Here is a 14,694-nt window from a genome sequence, read left to right as displayed (position 1 = left end):
CCAGATCCGATTGTAGAAAACCAAGTAGTTTGGGGAGGGAATAAAGGAATGGGGTCTGGCCACGAGATTCGCACCAGGTAAAGAAAGCTTTCCAGGTACGGTAATAAATCTTGGCAGAGGCTGGCTTCCATGCCCTGATCATGGTCCTAATGACATCCGGCGAGAGCCCTGCCTGGGTTAGAACCCAGGTTTCAATGGCCAGGCCGTCAAATTGAGGGCCCCTGAGTTCTGTTGGTAGAACGGACCTTGTGATAGAAGATCCAGGCGGTCGGGGAGGCGCCAGGGGGTCGTCTGCTGTAAGTTGTACGATGTCGGTGTACTATGTACGTCTGGGCCAGTCCGGTGCAATTAGGATGGTTGGAACTCCCTCTTGCTTGATCTTCCTCACCACTCTGGATATCAGGGGGAGAGGTGGAAAAATGTACAGAAGCTGGAACTGGGTCCAGTCCTGAAGCAGAGCATATGCTCCAAGTGACCGCAGATCGTGAGCTCTGGCCATGAAGTTGGAGACCTTGGCATTGAAGTGGGATGCCATTAGGTCCACATCTGGGGACCCCCAGTGATGGCAGATCTGGCAAAAAATTTCGGGATGGAAAGACCACTCTCCCGAGTCTGGTCCTTGTCGGCTGAGGAAGTCTGCTTCCCAGTTGTCCACACCCGGAATGTGGACCGTCGAGAGAATCGACCCTGTGTCCTCCGCCCAGTGGAGGATGTGTGACACTTCTTGCATCGCCTGGGTACTGCGGGTCCCCCCTTGGTGATTCACATATGCCACAGCCGTGGCATTGTCAGACTGTATTCTGATGTGAGAAGCTGCCAGTAAGTGATGGAAGGCCCTCAATGCCAGGAGGATGGCACGAATTTCCAGGATGTTGATGGGCATGGTCGCTTCCACTGGGGACCACTTGCCCTGTGGTGTAGGTGCACTGCACCCCAACCCATCAGGCTCGTATCGGTGGTCAGAACCTTTCATTGACCTGTGAGAAAGGATTTCCCCTTTGCTAGTGAGGGTGGCTTGAGCCACCAGTGCAGGGACCTCCTGGTTGACGACGTTAGCTGGAACTCCCTGTCGAGAGAGAAAGGGTTCTTGTCCCAGGACTTGAGGATGGCTAGTTGGAGAGGCCTGAGGTGAAACTGGGCAAATGGGACCGCTTCTATTGCTGCCCCCAACCTGCCGAGGACTCTCATGGCAAACCGGAGAGATCAAGGGGGTTTTCGGAGGAGGGTGCAAACTCCTAGGCGGAGAGCCAGTGTCCTTGGGAAGGAGCACTAGACCTCTGGAGGTGTTGAATAGCATTCCCAGGAAGTTCAGAGACTGACTCGGGGTTGGTGATGACTTTTGTAGGTTGACTAACCAGCCCATGCAACTCAGAGTGTCGATTGTGATTGAGACGCTGAGCTCGCAGTCCTTGAAGGTGGGAGCCTTGATGAGTAGATCGTCCAGGTATGGAACGACTACTATGCAGGACATCCATGGTGGCTGCCATGACTTTGGTGAACACTCTGGGAGCCGTGGCGAGTCTGAACGGGAGAGCCACGAACTGGTAGTGGTCCTGGTCGATTGCGAACCTGAGAAATCTCTGATGGGCAGGTGCAATCGGTATATGCAGGTATGCGTCTTGTATGTCTATGAAGGCGAGATATTCTCCTTTCTCTATGGACGCAATGATGGACCGAAGGGACTCCATGCGGAAGTGATGGACCCGTACATATTTGTTGTTGTTTTAGGTCCAGTAAGGGCCGCACGCTGCCTCCCTTCTTGGGGACTACAAATAGATTGGAGTAGAACCCTCGGAGGCACTCGGCCGTGGGGACCGGTACTATGACTCCTGCTTGAAAAAGCGAGGAGACCGCTTGTAGGAAGGCACAAATCTTGGCTGGTGGTTTTGGGGGGACGGAGAGGAACAATTGGTCCGGTGGATTGGAGGTGAACTATCTTGTATCCGGAAGACACTAGTTCCCTAACTCACCTGTCTTCTGTAATAGGCAGCCAGACTTGACGAAAGAGCAAAAGTCAGCCGCCTACGGGTGTGGTGTCTTCCGGAGTCCGTGAGTCATGATGAGGAGAAAGTCTGAGATTTTCCTCCTCTGGGCTTAGACTGGCCTGCTTTTGACTGCCAGGTCTTGTCCGACCTTTGCGTCGATCGTGAGTTGTCCCTGCGTGGGGAACGGTTACGATTTTGTGCTGGACGCAAGATGGATCAGCCCGAGGAGTTCCAAAAGGATCGGAATCGAGTTTGGTTATGCTTCTTGTAAGTGCATTTAGGTTTCAGTTGGGGAAGAGAGGTGCTCTTACCCCCAGTGGCATTGGATATCATCATGTCCAACTGTTCACCGAAAAGTCACCCACTGAGGTAGGGGAGGTGTGTGAGGGACTTCTTTGAGGCGGCGTCCGCTTTCTATTCCCGCAGCCAGAGGATACACCAAATTGTTATGGCGTTTGATGCTATCCCCGCTACACCCCTTGCTGAATCCAGAGCTGTATGAAGCATGTAATCTGCTACAACTGCTATTTGAACCGCTTGGTCCGACAGCTCAGGAGCGGGTGCTTGGAGGCCAGCTTGTAAATTTTTGGCCCAGGCCAGAATGGCCTTGGCAGCCCAAACTGAAGCGAATGCGGGAGTCAGGGATGCCCCTGCAGCCTCGAAAATTGAACGAGCCATGCGTTCTACCTGCCGGTCTGCTGTGTCCCTGAGGGTTGAGCTATCTGGCAGTGAAAGGAGAGTCTGTGCTGCTAGTCTAGAGACTGGGGGGTCCACTTCGGGTGGGTATGTCCATTCCTTGATATCCTTCTGCTGGAAGGGGTTCCTCGCCTCCAGATATTTGCGATTAGCGAATTCTTTGGTATTATTATCTTCATTTAATTTGTCTTAAATGAAAAAACACAAAAGAGAATAAAGCAAAAAGCAAAACATTGATCATTTCACACAAAACTCCCAAAATGGGCCAGACAAAAGTATTGGCACCCTCAGCCTAATACTTGGTTGCACAACCTTTAGCCAAAATAACTGCGACCAACCGCTTCCGGTAACCATCAATGAGTTTCTTACAATGCTCTGCTGGAATTTTAGACCATTCTTCTTTGGCAAACTGCTCCAGGAGCCTGATATTTGAAGGGTGCCTTCTCCAAACTGCCATTTTTAGATCTCTCCACAGGTGTTCTATGGGATTCAGGTCTGGACTCATTGCTGGCCACCTTAGAAGTCTCCACTCTCCAGTGCTTTCTCTGAAACCATTTTCTAGTGCTTTTTGAAGTGTGTTTTGTGTCATTGTCCTGCTGGAAGACACGTGACCTCTGAGGGAGACCCAGCTTTCTCACACTGGGCCCTACATTATGCTGCAAAATTTGTTGGTAGTCTTCAGACTTCATAATGCCATGCGCACGGTCAAGCAGTCCAGTGCCAGAGGCAGCAAAGCAACCCCAAAACATCAGGGAACCTCCACCATGTTTGACTGTAGGGACCGTGTTCTTTTCTTTGAATGCCTCTTTTTTCCTCCTGTAAACTCCTTTGCCCCAAAAGCTCTACTTTTGTCTCATCTGACCAGAGAACATTTTTCCAAAACATTTTAGGCTTTTTCAGGTTAGTTTGGCAAACTCCAGCCTGGCTTTTTTGTGTCTTGGGGTAAGAAGTGGGGTCTTCCTGGGTCTCCTACCCTACAGTCCCTTTTCATTCAGACACCGACGGATAGTACGGGTTGACACTGTTGTACCCTCGGACTGCAGGGCAGCTTGAACTTGTTTGGATGTTAGTCAAGGTTCTTTATCCAACATCCGCACAATCTTGCGTTGAAATCTCTTGTCAATTTTTCTTTTCCGTCCACATCTAGGGAGGTTAGCCACAGTGCCATGGGCTTTAAACTTCTTGATGACACTGCGCACGGTAGACAGAGGAACATTCAGGTCTTTGGAGATGGACTTGTAGCCTTGAGATTGCTCATGCTTCCTCACAATTTGGTTTCTCAAGTCCTCAGACAGTTCTTTGGTCTTCTTTCTTTTCTCCATTCTCAATGTGGTGCACACAAGGACACAGGACAGAGGTTGAGTCAACTTTAATCCATGTCAACTGGCTGCAAAGTGTGATTCAGTTATTGCCAACACCTGTTAGGTGCCACAGGTAAGTTACAGGTGCTGTTAATTACACAAATTAGGGAAGCATCACATGATTTTTCGATCGGTGCCAATACTTTTGTCCACCCCCTTTTTTATGTTTGGTGTGGAATTATATCCAATTTGGCTTTAGGACAATTATTTTTGTGTTTTTTTCATTTAAGACAAATTAAATGAAGATAATAATACCAAAGAATTTGTGATTGCAATCATTTTCAGGAAGAAACTGAGTATTATCTGACAGAATTGCAGGGGTGTTAATACTTTTGGCCATGACTGTATATATATATATATATATATATATATATATATATATGTATATATATATATATATATATATATATATATATATACACACACCATATCAATTACATAGTCGGGATAGTGAGAAAAATAAATAATGATAAATATAAACAAAGTATATATATGAAAATATACAAAAGATCTCTGCACATATTTTCAAAGCATTCCCTTACCAATGCAGACCTGCAAACCGACCAAATCAATCTATGTGTAGAATTACTTACGGTCGTTCTGTATAATAATTTCTTTCTTTTTCAGGATACCTTTTACCTGCAGACACGGGGGACTGCAATGGGCTCCAATGTAGCACCCCCCGTACGCTAATACCTACATGGCAGAGTTTGAGACCTCCATCATCTATAAGCATCCCTTATACATTAACAATGTTTCCCTGTGGAAACAGTAAATAGATGATATTTTTTGCGTCTGGGGGTGGGGTCTCATTGGAGTCCCTGCCTGGCCTGGCATTAAATTTACCATGAATTATGACCAGCATGCTGTCAATTTTCTGGACACCATGGTTCTCAAGGACTCAGAGGGGGCATTAACCACGGACCCTTTCTCTAAACCCACGGATAGAAACATCTTGCTACATTATCAGAGCTTCCATCCCCCTTCCATTAAACGCTCGATCCCTATATCCCAATTCCAACAGGTCAAACATATAGTCCCTGACAAATCGTTATGTAATGTACGGCTCCAGAGCATGACTACTAAATTCCTTGAGAGGGGCTACCCCCCACTATTATAGCACAACCCAAGGATCCCCCATCCAGAATATCTAAAAGGGATCCGGGTAAACGCATTCCCACTGTACACTCCTATCATCCCTTCTCCTTCATCCTACATAAAGCAATTAGGAAACATTGGCACCTACTATCCACAGCACACCCCGATATACTTGAATTAAAGCAACCTTTTTTTACCGTGTTTCTAAAGACCACCCAATCTGAGAGATAATTTAGTGAAAGCTGATATTGGATCCAGGGATCCACAAAAACACTTTTTTCTATCCAAACCCAAAACAGGCACATTCCCGTGCCTCCACTGTGCACAATGTAACAATGTACAGAAGGGAAGTACCTTTCAACATCCCAGATCTGGCAAAACATTCCACATCAAAAAAAAATTTCACTTGTGAATCATCTTACATTGTGTACCTAATCAAATGCCCATACGGGTTACTTTATGTAGGGGAAACTATACAGTCAGTTAGAGATAGAATCTCTAAACATAAGTCCACCATCCATTGCAGGAATCTACTTCTGCCCATTCCACACCATTTCCACTCCCGGGGACATTCAGTATCCCAATTAAAATACCAGATCATAGATTTTGTACCGCCACCAAGGAGAGGCGGTGATAGGATTGCCCTACTGAAAAAGAGAGAGGCCTTCTGGATCCACACTTTGGAGACTCTTACACCCAAAGGTCTAAATCGAGACTATGAACTCATGGTGTTTATATGAAGAATGTATGCATTGCTTTATATCGTTACTAATTTGTTCTTCTCTGTTCTTCTAGAGTCGCCTTTATTGATTCATGGACACAGCTGATGAGGAGCACCATCTAATCTTCATAATAAGCATGCTATCACCTCGCTCTGGATAGTCACGTCACTGTGTTGTGAATGTCTGATTTTCATTCTTACTTTATATTTTTTCCAATCCACCTCTGACACACATAGTGATGTAAGGAAACACGTTTAAATTCACCTGTTCATAACGTTTAAACTTCTCCTCTACAAAAAATGGGTATGCGCAGCTCTAAGGGGCGGTACATAAGGTAATACTAGACTCCCGCCCCCTTCATTGTGGCGGTGGAACGCCTGGACTCCGGTGGAACGCACACCCATAGCTGGTACGCCACTTCCGCCTCTAGTCACCGGCGGTGAGACACCAGCACATTGTAATACACACTGCTTTAGCAGCGCAGCTCAACACAGCTGACGATACTTACTTCTCACTATACCTGCCCCTTCTGGCCATAAATACGGGCATCACCCAATACTGCTGCATTACAGCGGTGGACGCCGCGACGGCAGCTTGACACAAGGTAATTATGCACTCCCATTCCCTGCAACCATGCGTCTGCAGAGACCACTACACCTGGGTCCATAATCCTCATTGTTATATACTCCCCCCAGGCTGCATCCACTCTGACGACAATTATCATAATACTGGAGGCACCTTCGGTAGGTTACAACCAATCTCTCTTATTTTTACTCACCATCTACTCTGGCCCATTGCTTTATAAGCTTTTACATTCCACCCTTAGGCATATTTTACAGCCACCTGAATCTATTTCCTATCCCGGTTAACGATATGTTGTCATTACTTACCCACTGTGACTGTGCCACTATAGGTATTTCTCTTCAGCACCAGCACTACTTTTACACCTTTATTGCTGCTTTGAAAATATGTGCAGAGATTTTTTGTATATTTTCATGTATATACTTTGTTTATATTCATTATTATTTATTTTTCTCACTATACCGACTATGTAATTGATATGGTATATATATTTGTACTTTTGCAGTTACTGATGAAGGTCTCCCGTTGAGACCAAAACGTTTACTACCTTGGGATACAATAAACAATCCACTCCTTCTCATTGCAAAGTTGAGTGCCGGGTTTTTTGTATTATATGTGATTACGGTTTGGGAACCTACCCGTGCACCATCTTTGGCTGTGCACACGCCTATTCATTACAAGGAGGAGAAAGAAACAGATTTCTCTAATTAGATATATTACAAAGTTGGTTATGTTCATGTGTATTATTGATTTATGAAATAAAAATGTATGAATCATAAAGTATTTCCCCAACCTCACCTCTGTCAAAAACTGTTGGGCTTCGCAGGCCTGGGTCAGCCGCTTTCGTCTCCTCTCTGCTTCAGCTTTTAACATTTCTGCAGCCACTTCCAGCTGGCGTAATCGATTGTCAATCTCATGGCTGGCAAAATGGTTTCCTCTCACCAATTTCCGTCCGGTGCCCATCACCGCTTTAGTCAATGCTTCTCGACTGCTGATTTCGTTTTCTAAGTTCTGACGACCAGAAAGTGTAAACGTTATAGGCTCGTTCTTACAATGCAAATTTCTAATTGCAAGATTTATTTAGCACTATTTGAGCGATGGTACCTGGTGCTTCTCTAGTAATGCCTGATCAGTGGTCAGTGACTGGCCGCACTCTTTAGATGAGGCAAGTGGCATCTTTTCTTCGATCCATGCCAATTCATCATCAATATCGCGGAAGAACTGATCTAATAATTTCATGCCTTCTATAGCGGCTCTGCACTCCTGCAATGGCTCATTAAGACTCTTGTATCTGATGAAAATAAACCAGAATTTTTTTTTCAAGCCGAATACGGGAGGGAAGATATTGAGAGATTCGTTTGGAAATATACGGAGGAAAAAGGTTATGGATGGCTTTGTAGGTCAGTGTTAGTAGTTTAAACTGGATACGCTGGGAAATTGGGAGCCAGTGAAGGGATTTGCAAAGAGGGGAAGCAGGAGTGTAGCGAGGAGAGAGATTAATTAGTCGGGCAGCAGAGTTAAGGACGGACTGGAGAGGTGCAAGGGTGTTAGAAGGTAGGCAATAAAGGAGGATGTTGCAGTAGTCGAGGCGGGAGATGATTAGGGCATGCACAAGCATTTTGGTAGAGTGTGGGTTGAGGAAAGGACGGATTCTGGAAATATTTTTGAGCTGGAGGCGACAGGAGGTGGCGAGAGCTTGGATGTGTGGTTTGAAGTACAGGGTAGAATCGAGAGTTACCCCGAGGCAGCGGATTTTGGGGACAGGGGAAAGTGTGATTTCATTTATTTTGATAGATCAGGTAGGGAAGATATGCGAGATGGAGGAAAGATAATTAGTTCAGAATTGTCCACATTGAGCTTGAGGAAGCGAGAGGAGAAGAAGGAGGATATGGCTGATAGACACTCTGGGATTCTGGACAGCAGAGAGGTGACATCTGGGCCAGAGAGGTAGATCTGAGTGTCATCAGCATACAGATGGTACTGGAAGCCATAGGACTTTATGAGTTGTCCCAGGCCGAGTGTATAGATTGAGAAGAGTAAGAGGCCAAGGACAGAGCCTTGAGGGACTACAACAGAGAGGGGTTGAGATGAAGAGGTGGTATTGGAGTAGGAAAAGCTAAATGTGCGGTTGGTAAAGTATGAGAAGATCCAAGATAAGGCAAGGTCTCGGTTTATACAGTTTGGGCTAATAAAATCCCTTTAAAGGGAATCTGTCCCCATCTGAGAGAAGCATAATGTAGAAAAAGAGGCCTAGAATACAACGATGTATCACTTATTTTACTGAGTGCAGCAGTTGTAATACAAGCAGAGGTTTTAGATGCAGCATGTAGCAGAACTAAGAAAGCTAACCCCACCCACATCACAGATTTTTGTGTACATCGTCTATTGACAGTAAGCTGCTAATCAGTGGTGGTGGCGTGGTTGGACCAGGAAGCACATGGCAGCTAGTCCGGCAGTGATAATCTCCAGCTGATGAAACACTTATTATATTTAAACAATAGCTCACAGCCTAATAAGTGACATATTGCTCAAATCAGTATCTCAACCCCTACCTCATGCTGCCCTCAGGTTATTTAGCAAAAAAATTTTGACACATTACCTTTAAAGTAAAATTAAAGGGTATCTGTTTGGAACTTTGCAGACAGAATTTTTGCATTGTTATCCCAAGATCGTTTATTCCAGCACCCAAAAAGAATCTATGGTGCTGGAATCAACTCTTTGTACGATATTGTCTTCACTTGGACATCCACCAATTAGCCCGCTGGGTTTCAGTATTAGCAAAATTTGCCCCAACTATAGAAATATTATAAAAAAAATGTGAATGCTGGTATAATCAAGCCTAAAAATAAAAGCAAACAGTATAAAGTCATAACAAATAGCTAACCTGTGAACTAGAATCCGAACTCGGTCTTCTATTTCATCTGCCAGGAAGTGACCCTCCTGTCGGAATTCACGAGTTTTATCTGCCAGACCTTGGAGTCTCTCTCCGTGGCTAGTGATGTTTTCTTCAAGCTCTCCAAGATTCTCAAGTGTCATGAGCTCTTTACCTTTATTAGCAGCGTCCAGCCTGGCTTCCACTTGGTCCAACCACTTTTCAATGTCCTCTAAACTTCGCTGAAATTGCAGTGCCTGGAAGATACAAGATAGAGGAGCGTCCAGTTTAGAATTCATGGCATTAGAATAAAAGACAAGAGCTCCACAACTGGAAAATGTTCTGGTGATGTAGACAACGTTTTTGTTACCTTATAGGCAGCCTGAAGTTTGTTTGCCTTTTCTGTACATTTTTCCAACACCTCAACCCAGAGTTCTTCCATTTCATCGAGTCTTGTTTGGATGATATCAGAAGCATAATGATTAGATTGCAGCATCTTCTCCCCATCCTGAAAAATTCAAGATCACTGAGTAAAGTGTGTGACAATAGGACTTAAAAAGTGCCTTCATGAATGTCTTATTCCTACAGCAATCTTTCAGGATGTTATAAATTTCCCTTTAAAATCTTAACCCTATTTAACCACTCGATGCAGAGACATTGTATCTCCTTCTGTAAAGTAGGTCATAAGGGTATATTCACATTAATTCCAGAAATGTTTCCAAACAAAAGATCTATTACATACGGAACATCTGAATAGGGTTGTTTTCTGAGTATGTGCCTGGATTTCATTCAAATGAACAGAACTTTTGATGACATTTCTACAATATGTCAGCCTAGTGTGAACTTCTCCTGTAGAGAAGATTTTTTTATGTCTGATGTTCCACGGACCAAAGCTTATGATTCCACAATTACCATAATCACTCAATACAGTTTTTTTTAACATGTTGACTTTTTTTGTTTTATTGAACTCGGACAGCTTTGGCTAACACCAAATGTTCTGGTTTCAACCACCATAAGTGTTGACAAGATATCTCCTTGTGCTTGAACCCCAAAAATCATTAGACTAACCCTGGATTCAATAATCCACATAATAAACACTAGCTGACCATATCCAGACTCTTGGGGCTCAGAATAGTACAATTTGTGTCTTTTCCTTGTTCCCTAAAAGTGGATCATACGGTGGAGATCATGCATTACACGTGAAGAGGGAAGATTGCTGCTTCCTTGGACTGAGCCTGCATGACAGCCTAGGCCAGGCAGTATTATGTGGATTGATACAAACGCCTAGGGTCAATCTAGAAATATCAGTTTTAGGTATTGTAATGTACTTTTATGTGCCCGATTTATTCACTGTTGGTGCATTTTAGTCTTGCAGCCTGTGTAGTGGAGATCTGAGGATTTTTTAATTGCATGCCCACCACACTGAAGTATCGCCAGACTGTTTTTCTGAAAGTTATATTCTGCAAGTGCTGAACTGATATTTTGTGACGCATGAGTTAAGTGTGGTGCTAGTGTTTTCTGCATATTGAAACTAAAAGGAGATCATCCCCTGCAATAAACAATGGTAAGCATGGAAATGCTGTATAGTCTACGGCACAATGATTTGGAGCAAGAGGAGCTGAGCAGATTGGCCATAGAGTCTGTAGATTTCATAAAGTGCACAGGTATCACTAAAGCTAGCTAAAATCAACACATAGCCACAACAAGAAGTTTCGCCTAGGCAGGCTACATCAGGGGGCTGGGGCTATATGTGTTGATTTTAGCTTTAGTATTATCTGTGCACTTTATGAAAGACAGCTATGCAGATGGACTGCAGCCATTTTATAGTTAGGACAGTATAGGTCTCGTAATGAAAATAGGTAATTAGCAAAGTGGGCCGGACTCTATAAAACGTATGGGTCTAGTTTAATAGGAAAAATATAGGTTCACTACTGTAATTTTAAAACGCTACCACTTTTTAAAGAGAATATGATAAGAGTAATTTTTTAATACATCACTTTAATTGGGTCTATTTACCCTCTGGGTAATTTGGTAGTATGAAATTTCTTCCGTAAAGGTGTGTGCACACTCACAAGGTAATTTGAGTTGGAGGTTGGGCTCACCGATATTGCAGCCCTGCTGCTTTATAGCATTCTGCTGGCAGATCAGACTGCATGTTCAGTGTGACTGGTTCCCTTTAATATCTACTTCTTTAATAAGTGTGAAGAATTCATCATCTGTCTTGTACTAGAGTTTAAGGTTATCTAGACTGCCTAAGAGTCCTTACACATATTAGACCAAAGTCAGCGCAGTCGGCTGAGAGTCTAATGTGAACAGAGGCCTCATGACTCTCCCCCAACAGATGATGTTGGGCGATAGAAAGATCGGCACGTTGAAATTCCAATTGCCGATACTTTTGTTCGACACCGAGATAAACTGCTGCCAGAGGAGATTCTCATAGGGAGCACAAGAGCAAACGGCCATGCTGACTGTGTTCTGTTGGACAAACGATATACCAACATACAGCTTTGTAATGTGTACGGGAGCTTTTAGTCTTCGATACTTTTCTTAGTAGTATAGACTTTGTTTTTGGCACCCAACACGTAACAAGCCATTTTTTTTTCTTTTGAAGTGGCATAAAGATGCTTTATATTTTGTCAAGACATTTGATATATTTACTAAACCACATAGGCAATCATCACTTCTGTAAATTCTTATGTTTTATGTACAAACCAGGAAAAGTTTAAAATTGTCTCTTATTAAAATATCCATTTTCTAAAGAATGCCGCATCTATTTATCTATTTTTTACCAAAACCATTTTGTTTCCTCATAGGACTCCAGATCCAATATCAATGCAGTTAAACAGGTGACATTTTAGAAGCGCAGATTTCTTGACATCACTTTTTTCTCTACATACACAAAGCATTGCTATCATTTCCTTACGGCTCTTATGCTGTCCAGTCGATTGCGATTTGCTTTAATCTCTGCCTCAAATGTTTGATGTTTCTGTAGCTTGGTCTGAAGGTTGCTGGGGTCTCTCCAGCTATCATCCATGGCAATGCTGTTCTTCTCAAGCATCCAGGCACCCACCTAGCATAAATGATAGACATATGATTTGCTTGGTAATGAAGTTATATTTAAAAACGTACATTTGGCTAAAAAAAAGCATTTCTGCACCAAGATTTGGACAGTTTAGCTTCTACATCCTTTATTTATCAGTGAACATAGTTTATTTAGCAGCCAGGTAAGTGCAGTCTTGAATGTAGTAGAGATGCTCATGGCCTTGGCTCCATTCATAGTTTTAGGGGCTACAGAAAAAATCCAAGTACAATGCTTGGCTATTTCCAGCAGTCTCTTAGAGTGATGGTGATCAATGAGTGGAACAGGCAGCCACAAGAGGTGGTGAGTTCTCCTTCAATGGAAGTCTTCAAACAGAGGCTGGACAGACATCTGTGTGAAATGGTTTAGTGAGTCCTATATTGAGCAGGGGATTGGACACGATGACCCTAAGAACTAAAGCATTAGACAGTTGTGTTTTTACCTGGACAGCCAATTGTTTTCACTTAGATGTTGTCTTATCGAACAAGAGGAATTCTTCACATGCACCTTCAGCTTTGGCTAACAGTTGAGAGTCTGAATTAATTAAAAATGTATTTTCTACACCAGATGACACATATACCTTAGCTAGGACACCATTTACACTCAGCTGAAGTGGTCAGCAGAAAGATAAATGACCCTTCTGACCATGCTATACTACTTTATTCTTCTGCTGAGAGGCACCGGACCCCTGAATCCCTGAGATGATTGTTGTTATTGAGTATCCTAAAGACTACACTAGCTTTCGACATTTTGGCATGACCAGACCTCGTACGAGCTCTTGAGAAATTTCTGCAGCTGTCTGGACTCCTCAAGTTTCTTCTTACGAGCCTCGGACAGGTTCAGAAGTTTCTTTTTTCTGGAGAGGAAACAGATAATATGCTAAAATCTTTGAAGCAATTGATTAAAAAAAAAAACCATAGCTAAAACATTAATGAGATACCGGCATCTTAATATATTAATGGAATATATATCAGATAAATGCATTTATTATTCTGAATTTCCAGATGTAGAATTCTAAAATATTGCACTGAATGGGCATGCATCTGTGGGCCATATGCCCGGCACTAAGTAGTGTTACCGATTAAACTGAATTATTACAGCAATACGTTCCAATCAACTAAAAAAAAAAAAGTTAGCTTGTCAATTTACTTGGGACGTTATTCTTACCGCTCCAATACGGCCTGGCATTTATAGGCCATGTTCTCAGAGTCATAATGTTGATTGTCTATTAGCTGTTTGGCAAATGCTTCCATTTCATCAATTTTGCCCATCTGGGCATCAACAGCCTTTTGAAACTTCTCATGCTTGTTCTGAAGGCTTTCTACACTGGTGACCGAGTCCTGCAATAAAAACAATTTCTATTTAAACATTTACAATGACAAGCTTTCCAGAGGAGAACTCACCCATGGTCAGATGTGGCCAGATTTGCAGTGTACTACAGTGTATTTGTACTGTATATAGTTTGTGATTGAACTGTTTAGGATAGGTGCAAATGGTGCAGCCATGTGATCACCAGCTACCCCAAACTATCGGTGATCATATAACATTGTCTAATCGACTAACTAAAATGGGAATATGTCACTGGACTTTTTGCTATGACATCTGAAAGCAGCATGATGTAGGAAAAGAGATCCCAATGCCAGAGATGTGTCACTTACCGTGCTGCTTGCTGTCATTCTGATAAAATCTCTGCTTGCTGCTGCAGATCTAGCAGTTCTCTGAATGCTGAGCTGTGTATAACCCCGCCCACACCACTGATTGGTGGCTTCCTGTGAACACTGTACACAGGTGGAAATCTGCCAATCAGTGATGGGGGTGGGGTTATACACAGCTCAAGAATATGAAGGACTACATGGCAGCCGTTTTACTAGTCCTCTAGTGATAATCACATACTGTAGAACAGTGATTTTTATCAAAGCTGCAGCAAGCAGACCAGTCAGTGGACACATCAATGGAATCAGGGTCTCTGTCTTTACATTATGCTGCTCTCAGATCAGTTGCCAAAAACCTAGTGACTGAATCCACACTGCCTGTGTCTAGTCGTGATTCGTCTGACCAACACCTGAGCCGCTAACGTCACCTCTCCAGTCTGTACCTGCACCTATAAACCTGCATCTGTGATCCTGTACCTGTGGCTGTCCTGTGTCTCTGCACCAGTCCTGCTTGTACCTGATCCAACACCGGTCTTCCAGCTGTACTATCCCGCTAACCAGTTCCTGGCCAGTCCTGCATCTCTTGGGGGGTCAGTGGCCACAGCTATGTGGGTCCATCCTGGAGTAGCACCTAGCATTCACCTGGA

The 14,694-nt window shown here is 43.6% G+C and overlaps 1 protein-coding gene across 3 annotated transcripts in view; it reads right to left on the bottom strand.

The window, feature by feature from the left end:
* The window catches only part of SPTBN5 (spectrin beta, non-erythrocytic 5), a 436,876-nt gene that overhangs the window by 81,659 nt on the left and 340,523 nt on the right, over nt 1-14,694 (bottom strand). For all 3 annotated transcript variants that reach the window (XM_069732520.1, XM_069732522.1, XM_069732521.1), the window contains exons 47-53: nt 13,563-13,735; nt 13,161-13,251; nt 12,240-12,386; nt 9,687-9,824; nt 9,329-9,573; nt 7,549-7,735; nt 7,243-7,455 (exon numbers count right to left, since the gene is read on the bottom strand). In XM_069732520.1, coding sequence (XP_069588621.1) covers nt 7,243-7,455; nt 7,549-7,735; nt 9,329-9,573; nt 9,687-9,824; nt 12,240-12,386; nt 13,161-13,251; nt 13,563-13,735 — 1,194 coding nt within the window. The remainder of the gene's footprint in view (nt 1-7,242; nt 7,456-7,548; nt 7,736-9,328; nt 9,574-9,686; nt 9,825-12,239; nt 12,387-13,160; nt 13,252-13,562; nt 13,736-14,694) is intronic.

This window comes from Ranitomeya imitator, chromosome 1, assembly GCF_032444005.1.
Source record: "Ranitomeya imitator isolate aRanImi1 chromosome 1, aRanImi1.pri, whole genome shotgun sequence".
In the NCBI taxonomy this organism is placed as follows: domain Eukaryota; kingdom Metazoa; phylum Chordata; class Amphibia; order Anura; family Dendrobatidae; genus Ranitomeya; species Ranitomeya imitator.
This window is presented reverse-complemented; position numbering and strand designations above follow the sequence as displayed.